At 43.2% G+C, this 23571-nt stretch overlaps 1 protein-coding gene across 1 annotated transcript in view; it reads left to right on the top strand.

Annotated features, from left to right (window-relative positions):
• Positions 1-6497: 6497 nt before the first annotated feature.
• The window catches only part of LOC145396858 (scm-like with four MBT domains protein 2), a 196851-nt gene continuing 179777 nt past the window's right edge, over positions 6498-23571 (top strand). The window contains exons 1-2 of the mRNA XM_080270146.1: positions 6498-6631; positions 14582-14655. Of these exons, the coding sequence (XP_080126272.1) occupies positions 6508-6631; positions 14582-14655 (198 nt within the window). The 5' untranslated portion in view covers positions 6498-6507. The remainder of the gene's footprint in view (positions 6632-14581; positions 14656-23571) is intronic.

The following is a 23571-nucleotide window of genomic DNA, read 5'->3' as shown; positions in this document are numbered from 1 at the left end:
GAGCAGATGGAGAGAACACTTTAACACTTTGACCGCTTATCGGGCCATCGATGTACCGAGCAGAAGTTTCCCCCTCAGCGTATTGGTACATCCTTGGCCCGAATGTCCCTTTTCAAAAACTTTTGAAAACGTGAGTATATAATCAATATTTATTTCCATTTGCATTTATTGAAGCTACAGATGTGCTGCAATGGTATTATTTCATACAAAAATACTTATAAATAGGTAAGTTATTGATTAATAATCAGCTAAAAATTTATTTATTTTTCGTTCATCATTTTCTATACAAAATCAGTTTTCACACAATACAGTTAGCTCAAATGCATTATAATCAATATCATAGAAAGGCAGGTATCAAATATAACACTTGTGAATGCATTTCTTGTATAAAAAGTAAAAAAATCAACACTCGGTTTTAGAAAAATTGAGATAATATTCCATAAAATAAAACATAGTTCCAAGATGCACATGAAGCCTTGTAACAATTTATAAACAAAGTAAATGAATTACATAATATAACAGTAAGTAACTGTAAAGGAAAATACTGCTAAATATAAAAAAATCTGTAAAAATTTTAAACCTTATGATAAATGAAGGTTATATAAAACATACAAAAATAATTAACTATTACACTATATGACTCGTAATTTGCAAAACTGAATATCCAAACTCTAATTTTTGCCCTGTATTATATAACCTATTAGTATGAAGCTGCATGCTTTTCATTGAAACATGAAATACAAAGGTGGGGTTGTCCATCACACCCAACACAGAAGGTTGATACTCTCCTTGCCTTATTGGATGCCACCTTGTATCCTTCTCCAAGTGATATCTTTTCGTAACATCCTCTGCATCTTTTCCTGGTGTTCTTTTTTGGTCCATCCGCCTCCTGAAGAGTGTGCTCTGTTCTTGTGCCTGATATAGTAGAGATTCTCCTCCCTGATTTGATGTTTTCATGAGGAATGTTTTTGGTTAGGGACAGCACTAGTGACTCGGTGAAGCTTCTTAGACATATTGTCTTTCCTGAGCAGTAGTATTTATTGTAAAGAATTTGAGCATTAGTTACTGATATCCCAGCTACCATTTCCAGGGCTAGCTTCCTGTACCACTTTTTTGATTGCCGTAGTGGCGAGTAGTAAGAATTTAGTTGGTCAGCAACATCAACACCTTTCTTTGCTTTGTTGTACTCAAGGACACTTTCTGGTTTTACGATGTCTTCCCCTTTCTTATTTTTCTTTCCACTTGGAACTACATCTTTGCTATGTTCAGGCACTGTCGACAGTGTAAAAACATCTCTCTTGTCTTTCCACTTGTAAAATTTTACACCTTGCCTGTTTTCTGCTGCCTTCACTTCTCCTTTCTTCAAGTTTGTTTTTACTATTTCTTTGCACAGGTATTTCCTGTAAGATCTAACAGTTCCACATATGTAAGTTTTTTTGGTCAGAAGATACTCTGCCAGGGTCACTGAGGTATAATAATTGTCGGTATAGATGGTACATCCCATACCTAACATATTTTCACATAATCTTACCACAAGTGATTCAGTTGCATTTAGGCCAGGAATCTGAAAACTCTTCCCTTCATGAACCTCCATATTCCATGTGTATCCTTCAGGTGTGCAAGCCTTGTATAACTTCATACCATATTTGTTAGCTTTGCCTGGAATATACTGTCTGATACCTAATCTTCCTCTAAAAGGTACCATACTTTCATCTACAACAAGTTTGGAGCCTGGTTTGTACACAGCTTGAAAATTGTCAATCAGTAGCTCAATCAGTGGTCTGACCTTGTACAATTTGTCTTGAGAATTTTCATGAGCTGTATTGTCTACAAAATGTAGAAATCTATAGAGAAGCTCAAACCTTTCCCTTGACATAAGCTTTGGTACAAAGGGATCATCATACAAATTACTTTTAGACCAATACAGCTGGATTTCAGGCTTCACAACTAATCCCATGTAAATTATTATGCCAAGGAACTTCTTTATCTCTTCTCTATTGGTGGGTTTCCATGAAACTAGTCTTGATCTACGTGTTACTGGTCCTTCCTCAATTTTTTGTTGTGCATACCTATTTGTTTCACGAACAATCATATCAATGATTTCATCAGATACAAACAAAGCATAAACATCAATTGGCTGCACACCAGTTTCATTATCTACATTATTTACATTAATGGTCATTTCTTCCTTCCCGGTAAAGGCATACATGCGAGGTTTTGGAGATACAGACCCCCACTCAGATGCAGATGGGGTGCCATTATCAGCTTTACTTCCTGTGTTTGAAGCATCTCTTTCTGGCTCTTCACCTTCATCAACTTGCTCTTCATCTTCAGATTCATTGCTTTCTTCTGTTACATCATCCTCTAGTTCATCTGAATTGGCAAGAAAATCTGAATCATCTGATGAAGTTGATGACAATCCATAAAAGCTGACCGTGTCCATTTCTGGTGGAAGAAAAGGGTAAAAAACCCTTATAATAATGTTACACATAGAAATCAACATAACTGACAGAGAGAGAGAGAGAGAGAGAGAGAGAGATGTGCAGCTTATTGAAATATGACATATTTTATAGGTACTAACAGGTATATACATTAGAAAATACACATTTTTCTAAAGTAATGAAATGGTACATCAATGCACCAATTCGCAGAGCAACAAGATATCATCAGTAGGTCGCGTATTGGTACCCAGATGCACCGAGGCAACCTCGGTACATCGATGCACCAATACGCGAGGGGAGAAAAATAAATTAGTGGTCGGCGATTCGGTATACATATGTACCATGACTTTTACTGCTTTAACCAATGCACCACCCTCTAAGAGTGAATCATACCTCCTCCTCGGCTCCAGAAAGTCAACGGACACTGGCTGGGGACCCTTTAAGTGAAGTTGACGCTAGGAGGGAGAAAAAGTGAGCAGATGGAGAGAACACTTTAAGGAATTGTTGAACATAGAGGATGGAAGTAATGCGAGTATAAGTGGCTGGGGAATGGCTGGGAGAAGGAGGGAGGTGAGAAGACAGAAAGAAATCAGTAGGATAGAAGTTGTGGAAGCAATGAAGAAAGTTAAATTGGGGAAAGCCCCAGGAATTGATGGAGTGTGTGGTGAAATGCTTGAAGCATGGGGGAGAGATAGTAGTAGAATGGATGTGGAAGATGTGCAGATTGGCTTGGGAGGAAGGTAGAGTCCCGGAGGATTGGAAGTCAGGTATAATTATTCCCTTGTACAAAGGAAAAGGGGAAAAAGAAGTGTGTGGTAATCATAGGGGCATTTGTCTTCTTAGTATAATAGGATAAGTGTATGGTAGGATACTTATTGACAGAGGTAGAGAAAGAACAGAGAAATTAGTTGGAGAAGAACAGGGAGGCTTTAGGAAGGAAAGAGGTTGTGTAGATCAGATATTCATTCTTAGATCTGTAGTGGAAAAGATTCTAGAGAAGGGAAAGAAGTTGTATGCAGCTTTCATGGATTTGGAGAAAGCATATGACAGGGTGGATAGACAAGGATTGTGAAAAGTGTTAAGAATATATGGAGTAGATGGGAAGTTGTTGAATGCTGTGAAGAGTATGTACGATGGTGCGAAGGCTGCAATGCGTGTGGATGGTGAACTAAGTGAATTTTTCTCTTTGAAAGTTGGGTTGAAACCGGGATGTGTCATGTCTCCATGGTTGTTCAATCTGTACATGGATGGGGTAATATAAGAGGTACAAGGTAGGGTAGTGGATGTTGGAGTGGCCCTGGTGAGAGAGGATAGTGTTTGGAAACTCTCTGTACTGTTGTTTGCAGATGATACTGTGTTGTTGAGTGAAGACGAAGGGGAGCTGCAAGGCTTGGTGGATGAGTTTGGGAGAGTGTGTAAGAAATGGAATCTAAAGGTGAAGGTAGGTAAGAGTAAAGTGATGGTCTTTGAGAGAGGTGAAGTCAGTGAATGTACAGCGAGGTATGATGGTGAGGAATTGGAAAATGTGAGTACGTGTAAGTACTTGGGTAGTGTGATGAGTAAGGATGGAAGTTTGGAGGGTGGAGTGCTTGAAAGGGTACAGCAGGGAAGAAAGGTTGCTGGTTCTTTGAAAGCAGTGATAAGAAACAGGGAAGTGAGCATGGAAGTGAAAAAGTTACTACATGACAGTATTGTGATACCAACTCTAACGTATGGAAGTGAAGCTTGGACGTTGTTGGAAGGACACAAGTCAAGAGTGAGAGCAGTGGAAATGAGTTATTTAAGAGGAGCCTGTGGTGTCACATGGAGAGACAGGCTGACGAATGAGGATATAAAGGAGCGTTGTGGTGTGGATGTGGATGTGATAGGAAGCGTTATGAGGAACACACTGAGGTGGTTTGGCCATGTGGAGGGGATGGAGGGTGAAAGACTGACGAAGAGAGTGTATGTGAGTGAGGTGGAGGGGGGAAGAGGGAGGGGGAGGCCGAGGATGAGATGGAGGGATGGGGTGGAGAGGTATATGAGAGAGGGGGGTGTGAGTTGGGAGCAGGGCAGTGAAATGGCGGGGGACAGGGCGACTTAGAGGTGATTTGTTTGTGGCCACCCCAAACGGGATTGAGGCGTCTGGCAATAGATAGATAGGTAGATAGATAGACCCCTATGCAAACTGACACATGGTGCTTCACAAAGACGGAGAGAGAGAGAGTTTTTTTTTTTTTTTTTTTTTACCAGATGATGCTCTGGATGTTTACCTTCTGGTCTATAATAAACAAAAACTATTTATTTATTTATTTTTTTTTTGCACACCATGGGGTGGGATTAAAAAAGGTAATTTCACAATCCATGGGTTAATATTGTTTTGTTCCGCCATTCAGCTACAGAAAATAAGCTGTAGGAGGAGTAATATTTTTTACAAGTTAAGGTGAACAAACTCTATATAAATTTGCTACTGCTCACCAGGTCTTGTGGAACTGTATCCTTGTATTAACCCCTACCCATGTATTAACCCCTTTAGTATGGTGATTTGCATTTGAATTTATTGTAGCTTCCTCATGACAGTATTATGCAGCTTTGGAGAAGCCTTTCAAAGTGAAGAGGGCAGATATAGTAGTCATTAATCTCATCAGTACATTAGCACTTGAAAAGCATCTGGAGAAAAAAGGAATATAATATGAAGTATGACATTGGACTGAAGGGATGACAGTAAAATCATTACTGCATTTTGATTGTTCAATGCTGTATTCCAGTACCGATACATACTTTTATTTAGGTAACATATCAGATAATAAATACCGATACAGTAGTTCTCACAGAGTAACTTAATGGTAATTTCTGACATTTATGTTGAGGAGTAAGTGTTTATGACATTATTTCCTTCATTACTACAAAGTTCACCAATCACTGCATTTTTCTTTGTTTAGTAGAATCTGATATTACTCTATACAGTCTACCTTTTTTGAGTGAGCAGTTAATGTGCCAGCATCAGTGTTGTAATGTATTACCATAGTTTCCTGTTAATGCCAAATTATTTTATTCAGTTGAGAGTAATGTGTCATGTCTCCATGGTTGTTCAATCTGTACATGGATGCGGTAATAAAAGAGGTATAAGGTAGGGCAGTGGATGTTGGAGTGGCCCTGGTGAGAGAGAGTAGTGTTTGGAAATTTCCTGTACTGTTGTTTGCAGATGATACTGAGTTGTAGAGTGAAGATGGAGGGGAGCTGCAAGGCTTGGTGGATGAGTTTGGGAAAGTGTGTAAGAAAAGGATTCTAAAGATGAATGTAGGGAAGAGTAGAGTGATGGTCTTTGAGAGAGAGGAAGTAAGCGATTGTACAGTGAGGCTGGATGGTGAGAAAATGGAAAATGTGAGTACGTTTAAGTACTTGGGTAGTGTGATGAATAAGGATGGAAGTTTGGCGGGTGAAGTGCTTGAAAGGGTACAACAAGGAAGAAAGGTTGCTGGTTCCTTGAAAGCAGTGATAATAAACAGGGAAGTGAGCCTGGAAGCGAAGAAGTTACTAAATGACAGTATTGTGATACCAACTTTAACGTATGGAAGTGAAGCTTGGATGTTGTTGGAAGGACACAAGTCAAGAGTCAGAGAAGTGGAAATGAGTTATTTAAGAGGAGCCTATGGAGTCGCATGGAGAGACAGGCTGACAAATGAGGATATAAAGGATTGTTGTGGTGTGGATTTGGATGTGATAGGAAGCATTAGGAGGAACACACTGAGGTGGTTTGTCCATGTGGAGAGGATGAAGGGTGAGAGACTGATGAGGAGAGTGTATGTGAGTGAGGTGGAGGGGGGGAAGAAGGAGGGGGAGGCCAAGGATGAGATGGAGGGGTGGGGTGGAGAGGTATATGAGAGAGGGGAGTGTGAGTTGGGAGCAGGGCAGTGAAATGGAGGGGGACAGGGCAACGTGTAGGCGATTTGTTTGTGGCCACCCCATACGGGATTGCGGCGTCTGGCAATATGTAGATAGATAGAGAGAGAGTAAGCTATAGGAACCTGAATGTGTTAAATAACAGTATCATTATATTCAAGAAAACGAGTGGGAGCAAGACAAGATGGAGGTGGAGGAGGCTTGTGGTGTGTCCGAGTGCGAGACAGATATCAAGCCCGAGATGGAAGCTGAGGCTTGCATGGGACAGCTTTCACCATTACCATCACCATCACACCACACACCACCAGGTAAGTCCACTCCACCACCATTACCATCATCACAAACCACTCCATCAAGCAGTTCCATGCCATCGTCATTACCATCACTTCCATCGTACCCCACCCTGCCACGCAAGTCCACACTACCATCATGCTGCACCATACCATTACAGTTACTCACAACTCCGCCACCATTACCATCATCAGCACACCAATCCACTTGGTAGGTCAGCTAAAGCATGCTTTTTAAACCCAATGAAGATCACTCACCTTGTCATCTTAGTTATTGCCCAAGTGTACAAGTAGTCAGAATTTAAGGTTGAGTTTATATGTATATATATATATATATATATATATATATATATATATATATATATATATCCCTACGTCTAGTGGGGTTGGTGGAGGATTAGTGCCCCTCCCTGTAAAACAATTAACTCTAAGCCCTTGGCCACCCTGTCTGGGATACATGGCGTCTGGCAATGAATGAAAATATATATATATATATATACACAGTAAACCCTCGATATAATGAACCCTTCTATTGCAAATTTCTTATATATCAAATGCCCAAATCGCGACTGAACTTCCCCCGGATTTTGTGAACAAATTTCCATAAATGAGGAGGAAGTTCAGGAATGAGCCGACAGTGACAACAGCATCCCTTCCTGGCACAGTAAGTGTACTTCAACAGCATCTCTTCCTGGCGCAGTAAGTGTACTGTAACACTACTACAATATACTGTATTCTTATTACAGGTATTGTATTTATATGTACAACTTGATACAGTTTAGAATTTACATGTATGACTTCATAAACCGTTGAATTCTCCATGTAAAACTTCATAGAGTCCTACATGTTTGAGCATGTAGGACTGAACGACTCCCCTTATGCAGTCATCCCTTAACATCTGCGATTTTAACATTTAAATATCTGCAGGTGGATATAACATAAACGGTTTTAAATATCCGCAGGTGGATACAGTACTGGGGCCGGGTTCAGTAAAGCATATTATCTCGCTGAACTCTGCTGACACTGTTCACTGCAAATGTAACATTATCCCAGGCACAGTTTGTGGCTGTTTTGGTGATGGCATTATCCAGTGAATCAAATATAACACTCTTCCTTTTGTCCACTTCATTTATTAATGCCATTAATTCATCAGGGGAAAAATTAGGATGGGCTGGGAGTATTTCTTTTCTTCCATGTTCAACTTTGCAATCTTGGCAGCAAAGGGCTTTCTTGTGTTTACCGCCTGATACAAGGTGAAAGCTCCTTGATTGGTTGGTCATACCAAAGTTTTGTGTGTAAGAGCCTCCATAATTGGCTAATCGGAAATCAGCTGGTAACGGTTGAAACACCTGATAAACCTGATGACCCTCCTCCCATTGCTGAGAACAGGTAAAGTGAAAATTTTAACTGTTTTTATAGGTTTTCTTGCCCTTATTACTGTATTGTTTGTAAGTACACCTTGGTCCCAATTAACGCCCTTATATGATGGATGGAGCGAGCACTATTTGATATCACCAATTGATACACATAACTTATGGGGAAAAATTCATTTGATGGATGAGTGACTCCAACTGTAGGGGTTAAACTTTTAAACACCGACAGTTACCCTAGTACTGAATAATAGTATATGTACATACACGCACACATGTATGCATACACTCGATGAGCTAGTCCAAACTGGTTTGCTGCCCTCCCCCCCCACCTCTAACTCTCTCATAAATAATATGAAGCAATACGCACCCAAATCGAACTGAAATCATATGAGAGTGGCTGAAAGTGTTATTTTATATTGTGAATTTCTGTGGTAAAATACAAGTTATTTAGTGATATTTTTGTGATAATCAGAGAAGTCATTAGCTAGTGATCATTTTTGCGGTTGCAACCTGTGCAACAGTGCTGTGAAATGACTCATGACATTATATCAGTAAGTTTTATAAAAGTACAGTACGTGGTAATAAAAGTCATTCATGAAGTTTGATGAAGTTTGTAATAATTTTCCCACATCATTACTGTTTCCGCTAAAGTCTAATGTAAACACTGGAATATTGCAACAAAATCATAGGAGACTGGCTAGAAGTGTTTTATTTTATTATTGCAATTACTGTGATGAGGTAATGTGGCTGTAACCCTATTTTGTATGGAAAAAATCTTGTGGTTTGGTGGAAATTTCCGCCTCCCTGGGCTATTTCCTGCGTCAGACAGTCAAAACACACCTTGTATTCTCTCAAATCATTCTCCGTGCTTGGAGTACCCACGGGCATGCAGTTTATTGCAAACGATAGTAGAAAGATTGACGTTTGTCTGACAAAAATTTTAGCTCATGATTAACGATAAGTGGGTTAAAACACAAGTTGAAAACACAATTTTTTTCCTAGTTCTCCACAGTGAGCGCAGTCAGTAGGCTACGTTGTCATCACAGCCGCTGCAGCCAAAGGGTTAACCCCTAATGCGCGGCCAATGGACAGCTGACCCCCCCCCCCGGGTGGCGGCATTCGATCGCGGTCTGAGTACCTGTTGGAAAATATTAGCCAAAAATCAGAGATTAACCCTAGAACATTATACTTGGTATGGCAGATAGTACTTACATTCAGCTTTCTCCAGAGACAGGCGTTGAGCCTTCGTGGACTACCCAAGGACTTGTGGAGACTTGCAAAGTTGGGTAACAAAATCTTGACTTTCACACCTCCAGCAACCCGGTTTCCCCTCTACCACAACCTCATTCTGTCACAGTAAACTTTATACTACAACGTACAGATAGTTTGGAATCCGTATTTGTACAATACGCACTGAAAATAAGGCTAAAATCAACGAAGCGTACGGCCGACATGCAGCGTGGCGACGGTCTTCCCGTCACTCAACAAACATTTCCCTTTTCACAGCTAAAAATACGTATACTACATTATTTTCAATCATATTACTTCCCAAAAGATCACCGCAGCGAGCTTTTTATTCTGCCTTACGCCCGTCACTTTATTCTTATTCCTGTCGGCCGCTCGCACTGACTCGGAAGAGCTAGAACTCACCATAATGTCACTTTGAAAGCCTGCGGTAAACTGACGCTAATTAGGGGTAAACCGTGTGAAAAAAGGCTAGTGTGACAACTGGGGAAACATGCGTTTCCTATTAGCACAAACTGCTTGTGAGAGGGGAGCGCAGATTTACAGTTCTGAGCAGTCAGAACGCTGCCGTGTATCACAGCCAGGCTGGCCGGGCCGTGGTGGGGGGGGGGAGGGGGGAAAAACGCGATACTTGGCAACAACGGAAGTCAGTAGTACAAAGGTAAAGTATGCTAATTGTAGCTAAAGGGTGGTGGTACTGATAGACAGTACCAGCTGGAACATCCTTGCCTGCGTTTATTCAAAATTAACTCGAATCGCAAACGTGACGATCCGCTGTTATGTCCTTTTCGGTGAGCGTCACAAACGCGACGCCCCATGTTTTAGGGGTTAAGGGGGGTCCAGGGGTGTTTTTAAGGAGGGCAGCAGATACCCGCGGATTTTTAACACACGGGTTTCTCTGTTACCTAACCCCTGTGGATGTTAAGGGAGCATTGTATAGCGAACTGAGTTCGTTAATCCCTCGGAAATACTGACCCCTTCTATATTGTGAACTTTCGGATATAGCAACCCATCCCTGCTCCCAATTAGTTCTTTATATCGAGAGTTTACTGTATACAGTAATCCCTTTAAGACCCGGACGCTCAAGTCCCAGACACCTCAAGTCCCGGACATTTTGGGCTCAGGTCCTTGGATACCAAAAAAAAAAAAAAAAAAAAAAAAAAAAAAACAGCCGATATGTGTTCATCCCTACTTTAAATTTGCCGTGCGGTGACGATCAGCTGTGTTTTTGCGCATAGTGGAGTGCCCCCCTGCATCCTTCCCTCCTCAGTTCCTGCATGACTACCTTCCTGACTAGACGCTCATCATCATGGCTGCCCCACGTGCTCGTTTTTATGAATAAACTGTGAAAAAACTGCAATACCTTGCCACTAGACCGCATGGGAATTTACAGTGTCATGCAGTGTTAAGAAATTAGAATTCAGAGTGCAAAGGTTTAAGCGTAGAGTGCAAACTGGCCTGTTCCAACTGGCGTGGTGCAAGTAAGAACAGAATGTGCAGTGTTAAACAGCTATAATTCACAGTGCAAAGGATTAAATGCAGCATGACACTGGATTACTGTACGTGCTTCAAGAGCATTTTCACCACTGTCAGAGCCTTAGAGGAGGCGGGTTAATCTTCATGGACGCCATGGATGTGTTGTAAGTACCCTGTACACTGCTAAGTATTTCCCATACTCGCTTCTAATTCCTCATTCTTTGGTTCCTTTTCATTTATTTCATGCTTTCTGTTCCTTACTTGTGTGAATAGGGTCTTAAATAGGTGCTGTGCATATCTGGTAGGGTGTTATTTAGGTGGGGTTCAAAGTTAGGTTGGGTTAGGGTCCATAAGTACCTCTCCAGGGGGCATTTTCCCAATTCCAGGACAAACCCAAGTCCCGGACATGACTTTGGCACTATTATGTTGGATTTTTGAGGGATTACTGTACAATGAAGGTGGATGGAATAGTTGGTGAGTGGGGTGTGCCTGCTGAGATAGATGAGAATGGCAGTGCGTTAGTGGACATTTGTGCTGGGAGGGGGTTGGTGATAGCCAATACCCTCTTCAGGCATAAAATGATCCACAGGTATACATGGCGAGTGATGAGAAGGGTGGGTGGTGAACTGAATGAAAGGAAGGCATTGATTGATTGTGTGTGTGTGGATGAAAGGATGCGAAGATGTGTAATGGATGCAAGAGCTTATACAGGTTGGGGGAGTGGACTTTCTGACCACTACTTGGTGATGGCCAGAATTAGGATCCAAGTAAGATGGAGAAATAGAAGAAGGGAAAGACGAGAGGAAGAAGTAGTTGCAAGGAGAGTGGAATGGTTACAAGAGGATGAGAAAAAGGCAGAGTATAAGAGAGAAGTGGAGGAATGATTGGACAAATATGAATTGGAGCAGATGGGGGATGTGGAAGGTGTGTGCAGGATATTTACAGAAGAAATATGTGCAGCATGTGATGTGGTGTGTGGGAGGAAGAGAAGACGGAGGGGGGTGCAAGGAACAGCGTGGTGGACTGAAGAGGTGAGACAGGCTGTGGCACAAAAGAAGAAAGCATACAATGAATGGATGAGAAATAGGGGCGTGGAAGAAGTTGAGAGGCGGAAGAGAGAGTTATATGTAGAAAGAAAGAGAGAGGTGAAAAGATTAGTAAAAGAGAGTAAGAAGAGAGTGGATGAGGAATTTGGAAGGAATTTGAGTGTAAAGTGGAGGGACTGTAAGAAAATGTTCTGGAAAGAGGTGAAGAGAGTAAGACAGGGTGGAAGTGAGGTTAGCAGGGGAGTGAAAGATAAAATTGGTAGATTACTAGTGGAGAAGTGTGAAAAAGTGAGCAGATGGAGAGAACACTTTAAGGAATTGTTGAACATACAGGATGGAAGTAATGCGAGTATAAGTGGCTGGGGAATGGCTGGGAGAAGGAGGGAGGTGAGAAGACAGGAAGAAATCAGGAGGATAGAACTTGTGGAAGCAATGACGAAAGTTAAATTGGGGAGAGCCCCAGGAATTGATGGAGTGTGTGGTGAAATGCTGAAGCATGGGGGAGAGATAGTAGTAGAATGGATGTGGAAGATGTGCAGATTGGCTTGGGAGGAAGGTAGAGTCCCGGAGGATTGGAAGTCAGGTATAATTATTCCCTTGTACAAAGGAAAAGGGGAAAAAGAAGTGTGTGGTAATTATAGGGGCATTTGTCTTCTTAGTATAATAGGAAAAGTGTATGGTAGGATATTTATTGACGGAGTTAGAGAAAGAACAGAGGAATTAGTTGGAGAAGAACAGGGAGGCTTTAGGAAGGGAAGAGGTTGTGTAGATAAGATATTCATTCTTTGATCTTTAGTGGAAAAGTTTCTAGAGAAGGGAAAGAAGTTGTATGTGGCTTTCATGGATTTGGAGAAAGCATATGACAGGGTGGATAGACAAATATTGTGGAAAGTATTAAGAATATATGGAGTAGATGGGAAATCGTTGAATGCTGTGAAGAGTATGTATGATGATGCTAAGGCTGCAGTGCATGTGGATGGTGAACTGAGTAAATTTTTCTCTTTGAAGATTGGGTTGAAACAGGGATGTGTCATGTCTCCATGGTTGTTCAATCTGTACATGGATGGGGTAATAAAAGAGGTACAAGGTAGGGTAGTGGATGTTGGAGTGGCCCTGGTGAGAGAGGGTAGTGTTTGGAAACTCCCTTTACTGTTGTTTGCAGATGATACTGTGTTGTTGAGCGAAGACGAAGGGGAGCTGCAAGGCTTGGTGGATGAGTTTGGGAGAGTTTGTAAGAAATGGAATCTAAAGGTGAATGTAGGGAAGAGTAAAGTGATGGTCTTTGAGAGAGGTGAAGTCAGTGAATGTACAACGAGGTTGGATGGTGAGGAATTGGAAAATGTGAGTACGTTTAAGTACTTGGGTAGTGTGATGAGTAAGGATGGAGGTTTGGAGGGTGAAATGCTTGAAAGAGTACAGCAGGGAAGAAAGGTTGCTGGTTCCTTGAAAGCAGTGATAAGAAGCAGGGAAGTGAGCATGGAAGTGAAAAAGTTACTACATGACAGTATTGTGATACCAACTCTAACGTACGGAAGTGAAGCTTGGACGTTGCTGGAAGGACACAAGTCAAGAGTGAGAGCAGTGGAAATGAGTTATTTAAGAGGAGCCTGTGGAGTCACATGGAGAGACAGGCTGACAAATGAGAATATAAAGGAGCGTTGTGGTGTGGATATGGATGTGACAGGAAGCGTTATGAGGAATACACTGAGGTGGTTTGGTCATGTGGAGAGGATGGAAGGTGAAAGACTGACGAAGAGAGTGTATGTGTGTGAGGTGGAGGGGGGAAGAGGGAGGGGGAGGCCGAGGATGAGATGGAGGGATGGGGTGGAGAGGTATATGAGAGAGGGGGGGGGTGAGTTGGGAGCGGGGCAGTGAAATGGTGGGGGACAGGACAACGTGGAGGCGATTTGTTTGTGGCCACCCCGAACAGGATTGAGGCGTCCGGCAATAGATAGATAGATGTTGTGGTAGGTGGGGGCACTCACCATTTACTTAATGTAGTTCTGCTCTCGTATGTCTGTCCTGTCCTCTCCTCGGTCCTTCTTTCCTTCCATCTTCTTCTGTATTTCTTTCCTTCATTCTTTCCTCGTCTTTCTGCCTGTGGGTGACTACACTGAGTGACAAGCCAAATGGTTTCCTGTACACCAGGAAACCATGTACTATGCTGGGTGGTAACCATATAACCAAACTTTGGTGCTTGTTGCTTTAGTGGGTAATTATTGTGCTCCAATCGGATTGAGCTGGTGAAGGTTTATATCCAAGGGGCGATTGGGGTTTATTGCTCACGTAATGCCACTCAGGGATGAGTGAGGTTGGTCACTCTCATCTTAAATGTCAGGACCAACTGCCTAGCCCCGGGCTCCTACGCTCCTCATGGAGCAACGGAGGATTGGATGATGGGTGGATGGATGTTAGTTTTTTTCTTTTTTTCCCTCTCCAAAATCATGAGTACCATAGTAGGAGTATGACTGCAGGTAATGAATTCTTAACTGTGAGTACTGTATTGTGTGATGTCCAGTGTATCAGCAATGGATAGTAGAGGGGAAGAGAATACGGTTAGCTCCTTCAGTCTAGTGGCATATTTTTGTTATACTGTATTTTTGTTTACTCCCTCGAATTTTGTTGAGCCTTAGAGGCAGTTTTAGAACTTAGGAAGATAGATACTGTATACATATAGTCTTAAGAAACCCCATAAGTACTAGTGGTGTTGCCTAACCTGAATAATTATGTATGATGATAGAGTAAACAGTACTTTTTTGGTTTGATGGGAAAAGTGAATATTTGATGTACTGTACATTCATTTTTGCTGATAACTCTTGGCATTTCAGATGATGAGTTTGTGTGGGAGGAATACCTTGAGGAGACTCAGACAGAGGCAGTTCCACCCACAGCATTCTTGCATGTAGGTGGATCACATTTTACCAAACTTACGAAGGTACCGTATTGTCACAGTCATAAGTTTGTCGACACTTCCCTGCTAGCTGAGATAACAGATGGTGTTAATGAAAAATAATGTATTATGTGATATCAGTATGAATCATACAACAAAACATTATGAGAGAGAAGAATACTCTCTGATGTTTGAGGAACAAAGAAAAATAGTTGTGGAAGGCATGACACAATGCTGGCTAGGGATTGCTGATGAACTTTTGCTTGTGGTAGTCTATCTATCTATCTATATACCTAGGCTGCTTCCCCCAAGGAAAGAGAGGTAGCCGAGACAGGACGACTCACTCTCCATTTACTCATCCATTCAAACACATTCATTCGCATCTTAGCCCCAAAGGGGAGAACGGACAGATCCTCACCGCACCACACCGCACAAGGGTCAACTGCGCAATGCAATCAGTGACATCCACAGCAGGGCCTGACAGCAGAACTGGTTTACCCCTGCCACATCATAACAGACCCATCCCCTTACCCGCACCTGACCTGACTAGCTGATCAGACCAAATGTGGGAGAATATCCCCTCAGGGCTGCGTCATCACTTATTCATTCACAATTTCTCTCCATTTATTTCTGTCACGCACAGCCACTCTTCCTTGCTCAACAGACATCCCTCTCGCATCCAGCGCTCTCTTCACACTGTCCATCCATCCTATTCGTGGTCTTCCTCTCAGTCTTACACCTCTCACATCAGATCTAGTTATCTTTTTCACCAATCGCTCATTATCCATTCTCTCCATATGCCCAAACCATTGCAACACCCTCTGCTCAACTCTACCAGCCATCTCCCGAACAACTCCAGTTCTCCTTCGCACTTCATCATTTCGCACTCGATCCATACGCGTCACTCCACACATACTCCTCAGACATCTCATCTCCATTACATTCAAACTTTTCCTCTCTGCTACACCCATATTCCATGTTTCAGCCCCATATAATACAGTCGGTACCACAACACCCTCATACAGCCTTCTCTTTACATCCATTCTAAGCGAACGACATTTAAACACTTTTTTCATTCCTCCCATCACCTTTCCTACTTCATTTATTCTAAACTTCACTTCTGCATCTATTCTTCTATCCACAGCAACATGTGACCCTAGATATTTAAAACAATCTACCTCCTCAAGCAACTCACCATTCAAAACTATATTCATTCCCCTACCATCTATCAACCTCGTACACTTCATCACTTTACTCTTATTCTCATTTACTTTCAATTTCCTCCTTTCACACACCCTTCCAAACTCCTCTACCAACTGTCTCAATCTCTCCTCTGAATCAGTCACCAGTGCAGTATCATCTGCAAACAGCAGCTGCTTCAGATTCCACTCTCCTCCATCAACATTTACCAGACTCATATCACCTAAAACTCTTGCATTCACCTCCCTTACAACACCATCCATGTAAATATTAAACAACCAAGGCGACATCACACATCCTTGTCGCAGCCCCACTCTCACGGGAAACCAATCACTCACAGCATTTCCCACTCTTACACACGCTCTACTATTTACATAAAAACTTTTCACCCCTTTTAGTAACCTACCATCAAGTCCATACAATCTTAAAACAGTTCACAAAGCCTCCCTATCAATTCTATCATACGCTTTCTCTAAATCCATAAATGCCCAAAACACATCCTTGCCTTTTGCTAAATTCTTTTCACACACTTGTCTCACAGCAAACACCTGATCAGCGCATCCCCTCCCTCTCCTAAAGCCACACTGCTCATCACTAATCACTCCCTCTGTACCCTCTCTAACTCTCATAATTAACACTCTACCATACACTTTACCTACAACACTCAACAGACTTATACCCCTAAAGCTAGTACAATCATACTTACCACCCTTGCCTTTATACAACGGGACCACACAAGCACTCGCCCAGTCAATTGGCACCATACCTTTCTCAAAGCACACATTCAATAATCTTACTAACCAGTCAACAATAGTCACTCCACCACCCTTCAGGCATTCCACAGCACACCCATCCATACCTGCTGCTTTCCCTGTTTTCATCTCCTTTACTGCCTTCTCCACTTCCTCCTTTGTGATCAAAGAATCATTCAACTCTCCCAACACATTTATTCCTTGCACCCTTCTATCTGCCACAATCTCAGCCACCCTTTCCTCCTCTACATTTAACAATCTTTCAAAATACTCTGCCCATCTCTTCTTTACTGCATCCATCTCAATTAACATCCTTCCATCCTCTGCTTTTACTCGTTCTTCCTTCCCAGACTCTCCCTTTCGCACCCTTTTCACCTCCTTCCAAAACATTTTCTTATTCTGTTGAAAATTCTCTGTCAGCCGCCTACCCCACCTCTCATCTGCTGCCACTTTAGCATCACGCACAGCCCTTCTCGCTCTATTCCTCTTTTCCTTATACCTTTCATATGACATCTCATCCTTCCTCTGCAGCCACACTTCATATGCACGTCTCTTCTCAGCCACAGCCATACTTACTTCCTCGCACCACCATTCACTTCCTTTTCTTACACCACCACCCACACGTCTCACACCACACACCTATTCTGCATGCCCCACCACAGCACTCTTAAACAACTGCCATTCCTCCTCCACGCTGCCATTTTCCCGATCTTTCACTGCGTTCCACTCATCTTTCAATTTCTCCTGATACTCTATCTTTTTCTCTCTTTTATCCAACTCACTCACTTTCAAAACCTCCCTGCCACACCTAACCCTCCTAGCTCTCACCCATCTCTTACCTACTCTTAACTTTCCCTCCACCAGGTAGTGGTCAGATATACCTCCACCCTCCCCTCTCAGAACTCTCACATCCAACAATCTTCCTATTACATTCCTAGACACAACCACATAGTCCATCAAGGCTCTATCAACAACCCTTCCACCCTCCTGTCTCACCCTTGTATACTTATAAATATCTTTCTTCTCAAACAGCGTATTCCCAATCACCATCTCTCGCTCAGCACACATCGCTATCATTCATTCCCCATTTTCATTTCTTCCAGGCACACCATGCATACCAACTACGCCTTCAAACTGCTACATTTCCCACTCTAGCATTCAGATCTCCCATCATTACCACATTCACATTCGCTCCAAAACTCTGCAGACACTCATCAACATCATTCCAGAAAGACTCCCTCTCTTGTTCATCCCTTTCACTACCAGGCCCATATGCACTCACAAACACCCACAACTCACGTTCAAATTTCGCTTTCACCCACATCAGTCTCGATGACACCTCCTTCCATTCAATCACACACTGCTGTACTTCCGGACTCACTAACAAGGCCACACCTTCTCTTGCCCTTCCTCTATCAACACCTGACAATCTTCCATTCACACTTCCAAACATAGACTCACCCTGTGGTAGTACAGCTGTAAAAAAAAAACTAGGAGCATTCATCATTTTTATTTAAGTTTTGAGATATGAAATTTAAATACTGTATATGGACATGTATTGGACTTGTCAGTGCTTTGGTTGTGACTCCATGCTCTTCTGGATGCAAACACAATGAACTGCAGGCTGAGATTGCCCTTCTCCTGCACTCCGCCATCCCCTTTTCAGGGATAGAGAGGAAATTAAGGCACATTTGTTCTGGCTACACTGTGTAAATACCATGTTAGATGTTTCTGTGTATATACCTGTACAGTATACACAGTGATCCTTTGGTTGTACTGCATAACTGGTACCATGCCTAGTGTATGATAATGAAATTACACGATAACAAAAGTGCAGAACCTATGAGATTTATTCTGATTGGTACTGGGCACCCCATTTGTAAACCCAGCTTTTCCCTTTTACAAAAATTTAGACCCACTCTAACCCTGAAATGCAAAACCTAGGTTTTGCAACGGTAATGCAAAACCCGGGTGAAATATACCCAATTTTCGGAAGCAATAAAATGTAACATCTAATAAAGATTTATTAGTTCTGATACTGGGGTACAAAAGTTCAGCTTTTCTATTGTACATTCCCACAAAAACATCAACTTAAACTATAATATTAAAACTAAAGGTGTGACTTGAATAAACTATGTAAAATAACAATTTTTCTTGTGACCCTCACAAAAAAATCCTTGCAATTCCTAATATTCCATTCTAAGAGCTCAGCAATGACTCACACACACTTGAGTCCTGTGGCCCTCAGGTAGGCCCCCCATTGCTTCCTTGGCCATACTTATCAGCCTACATGAGGTTAGAAAAAAATGGGTATTTTTTAGAGTAATAAAATGCTAAACCTGTGTCTAGTAGGGCCAGGGGTAAATGGTGTAGTAATATATCTAGATGGTGTTCTTCCTCTTTGGGCAATCTGTGGATGACAACTCCACCTGAAGCCCGAGGCACTGGCCAGAGTGCTCGCTTGAAAATTTACAATTGGTGGCACATCCTCGTCATCCCGTGTCCCCCTTCTTGTTGACCTGGTGGCTGGGGCAGGCGAGCCTGCCCTTGGTGGGCCAGGTGTAGCAGCGTCAGCAGGGGCTGCACTTGATGGACCAGGTGTAGCAGCGTCAGCAGGGGCTGCACTTGATGGACCAGGTGTAGCAGCGTCAGTAGGGGCTGCACTTGATGGACCAGGTGTAGCAGTGTCAGCAGGGGCTGCACTTGATGGGTCAGGTGTAGCTGTGTCAGCAGGGGCTGCACTTGATGGGCCTGGTGTAGCAGCGTCAGCAGGGGCTGCACTTGATGGACCAGGTGTAGCTGTGTCAGCAGGGGCTGCACTTGATGGGCCAGGTGTAGCAGTGTCAGCAGGGGCTGCACTTGATGGGCCAGGTGTAGCTGTGTCAGCAGGGGCTGCACTTGATGGGCCAGGTGTAGCTGTGTCAGCAGGGGCTGCACTTGATGGGCCAGGTGTAGCAGTGTCAGCAGGGGCTGCACTTGATGGGCCAGGTGTAGCTGTGTCAGCAGGGGCTGCACTTGATGGGCCAGGTGTAGCAGTGTCAGCAGGGGCTGCACTTGATGGGCCAGGTGTAGCTGTGTCAGCAGGGGCTGCACTTGATGGGTCAGGTGTAGCTGTGTCAGCAGGGGTTGCACTTGATGGACCAGGTGTAGCTGTGTCAGCAGGGGTTGCACTTGATGTGCCAGGTGTAGCAGCGTCAGCAGGGCTGCACTTGATGGACCAGGTGTAGCAGTGTCAGCAGGGGCTGCACTTGATGGACCAGGTGTAGCAGTGTCAGCAGGGGCTGCTCTTGATGGGCCAGGTGTAGCAGTGTCAGCAGGGGCTGCTCTTGATGGGCCAGGTGTAGCAGTGTCAGCAGGGGCTGCACTTAATGGGCCAGGTGTAGCAGTGTCAGCAGGGGCTGCACTTGATGGGCCAGGTGTAGCCACCATTTATTACAAATGCTCGATGAAAATCACTCAAATTTGCATGTACAGAGTAAACCAATGGGAGGAGGAACCGAAAACTACCCAACATCTAAGTACGTCAGGAGACTACAGGGACACACACTACTTTCAAGCCCAAAGCCACTTAATGACCGTGTCCTAAACACGTGACTGGGAGAAATTCACCCAGGTTTTGCATTTCAGGGTTAAATATATACCTACTATAAGTATCAGAACATACATAGGCATGGTTAGATTAACAGAAACTGATGAAAAGAGCCAATAAGGAGGAAATGCATACCATACCTGAGATGGCCTGAAGTAAGCAGTTCTGAGGCTAGGGGATGGAGAGTTATTGGTCTCCACCATCTGGGCATATCTCCTTGAGTAGGGCCTCATCTTTGCATCCCTCAAAGCCATCAGAAACCACAGATTTTGCACTATCATTGTCAGTAGAAATCAGCTCAGATGTGCAATAAGGAAATTTTGTAGTTAAAAAAAAAAAATCCATGTGGAGTTACAAGGAGGGATGGACTGACAGGTGAGGAAGTGAAGGAGCATTGTGGTGTGGATGTGGATGTGGATGTGGTAGAAATTGTTTGGGGAAATACATTGAGGTGGTTTGGCCATGTGGAGAGGATGGAGAGCGAGAGACTAATGAGGAGAGTGTATGTGAGTGAGTTGGAGGGGGGCAGAGGGAGGGATTGAGTGGAGAGGTATATGAGCTGGGAGCAGGGCAGTGAAATGGCAGGGAACAGGGTGACAGGGAGACAGTTTGTTTGTGGCCACCCATTACAGGATTAAGGTGTCTGGCAATAGATAGATAGGTAGAAGAAGGAACCAAAGGCCAGAAGCCTAGAAGATTTTTCCCTCCAAGAAAAAACAAAAACGTAGAGCCAAATTCAAGATGTGTTCATATTGAGATGCCTGAACACACCACATTTGAAAGACTGGAGGTCATAAGCAGTTGGAAATACAGACAGCTGAAGACAGTTCTAGAGTTGACCTGTTGCATATGTGAAGGACTGGGGATAATTGTCAACTCTTGCATCAGAGAGTTGGACAGAATAGGGATGAAAGTTTGTTGCTAGACTTGTGCTACACGCCTGCCATAGTGGAGGAGGGATGCAAGCAGACAGTTCAGAGGATTAGTGATCATTGAAGTAGGGATCATTTCGTTTTGTTTCGTTTCGTTTTTAAAGGCTCCAACATGCTTGCATGTGTCGGCCTTGGTCACCTAATGGCGGCTCTCCACGCTGCACGATCCATTGCAGCCTCCCTGTTCAGTCCCTTAACCCTAAGGTCACACTTAATGACCTCGTCCCATGTCTTTCTCGGTCTACCCCTCATAACCCCACCCCCAATATTAACACTTCTCACCTTCCTCACCCAATTATCATCCCCCATCCTCTCCACATGCCCAGACCACCTCAATCTACCTCTCCTCATCACAACACCAATACATTCCAGTCCCATCCTACCTCTCAACTCTTCCATTGTAAACCCAGCCCCTCCAGGCCTTGGATGCAGGGACGCACTGCACATCCACCTAATCATTGTCATTTCTGTACGTCTGAGCTGGCAAATGTCTTCCTCCTTCTCTGCCCAGGTCTCACTACCATACAGCATTACACTCCTAAAACATGCTGGATACAAAGACCCCTTAGCACGTAGGGAGAGCCCTCTCTATGTCAGGAGAGGCAAGAGCTCCCTGAACTTCTTCCAACCACTTCTCACCCTAGCCACAGAGCTAGCTCCAGCCCCACCTCCAGCACACAACATGTCTCCCAAATAACAAAACTCTTCCACACACTCAAGAGATTCACCAGCAAGTTTAATCCTTCCACGTCTGACGATCTCCACCTGCTCACCCCGGCACGCCGTACACATAAAATCAGCATTATCTCACAGTCTACCTCTGATACCACTACATCTCTTATGCACCCATTTATCACACACACTGCACAAGATGGAATTACTTCCCACGCCCTTGTGGCAAACTGCACATGGCCACTCGCCACTCTCCCTCGTCTTTGACAGTACCGCCACCAACCCTAGATATCATCACTTTTGTTTTATCTGCATGTACCCTTAAACCCTTTTGCCCCATACCATCTCTCCACTTCCTAAACCTTTCCTCCACCTCCCTTTCATTCTCTGCAATCAACACCAAATCATCAGCATACAACAACTCCCACGGGAGTCCGTTTCTAAGGTCACGTGAAAGGGCTTCAAGTACCATGATAAACAACATGGGACTCAAGACTGACCCCTGATGCACACCAACATTCACAGAAAACTCATCACTCAAATCTCCATTCACTCTCACCTGGGTGTGAGCACCCACATACATGGCCATAACCACCCTAACCAGCCACTCCTCCAAGCCAAGCTTTCTCATTGCCCACTTCACCACCTCTCTAGGGACTCTGTCAAAGGCCTTTTTCAAATCAACAAAAACAAAATAAAGATCCCTTCTCCTACCAATATATTTTTCCTGAAGCTGTCGAACAATGAACATAGCATCAGTGGTCCCCCTACCTGGCATAAACCCAAACTGCATCTCATCAATATTCACTCTTTCTCTAATCATACCTTCTAAAACTCTCTCCATTACCTTCATTATCTGATCTAAATAAAAAGAAAAGAGATAAGGATGCAACAGTCCAGCAAAGAGTCAGAGGTTGAGGGGAGCCAGGAAGAGGAGGAGAGTTAGTGATATGAAAACCCTTTAACTTCACCTTCATGAGAAGAGTTGTATGTGGCATGCCTCCCCACGCATGAGAGTTGTGCTTTACACGGAGGTGATTAAAACCTGTGTATGAAGTCTGCAACTGTGCAGGGGTAAAGAAGGCATGGAGTTGGCTTAGCACACTTAATCTCTTGAAAGTAGATTTTACAAGAGAGGTAATATGATCTCTCCCAGTTAAATCCCGAGGGAATGAAACCCCAAGTACAGCATTTTTAAAGATGATGCAGGAGTGTGTTGGATATTGTTAAAGATTAGAGGATACTCCTGCATAAGATTCTGGTGGGTTGAAAGAAATAAGAACCGAGTTTATGAAGCATTAAAAACAGCAAATTTCCTTTTACCCCAATCAGAGATTTGATGGCAGGAGTGCAGATTTTCATCTAGCGGTCATAACAGAAATGGCTGTAACCAAGGGATCACTTATTTTGTGTGTGTGTGTGTGTGTGTGTTTGTGTGTATTTACCTAGTTGTGATATACAGGAAATGAACTATGCTCGTGGGGTCCCATCTCTTTTTCTCATTGTCAAATTTTGCTTTGAACTCGTTTAAGTTTTTAGACTGGACGATCTCTTTGTCCAGGCTGTTCCACAGGTCTGTGTATCTATATGGAAAGCTATATTTATTGATACCCTTCAGACAACTTGGCTTTTTCAGTCTTATTCCGTGTCCTCTTGTTACTCTCCCATCCCATACAAACAGATCAGTTTTATCAATTTTATCTAGTCCCATTGTGGCCCTGAACACTGCAATCATGTCGCCCCTCTCTCTCCTTCTTCTAGGGAAAGCAGGTCCAGCTTTTCC

Source organism: Coenobita brevimanus, chromosome 39, assembly GCF_032717465.1.
Source record: "Coenobita brevimanus isolate Jiangsu-jjx chromosome 39, ASM3271746v2, whole genome shotgun sequence".
Classification (NCBI taxonomy): domain Eukaryota; kingdom Metazoa; phylum Arthropoda; class Malacostraca; order Decapoda; family Coenobitidae; genus Coenobita; species Coenobita brevimanus.
The sequence above is the reverse complement of the archived record's forward strand: the minus strand, read 5'-3'. Positions and strand labels throughout refer to the sequence as shown.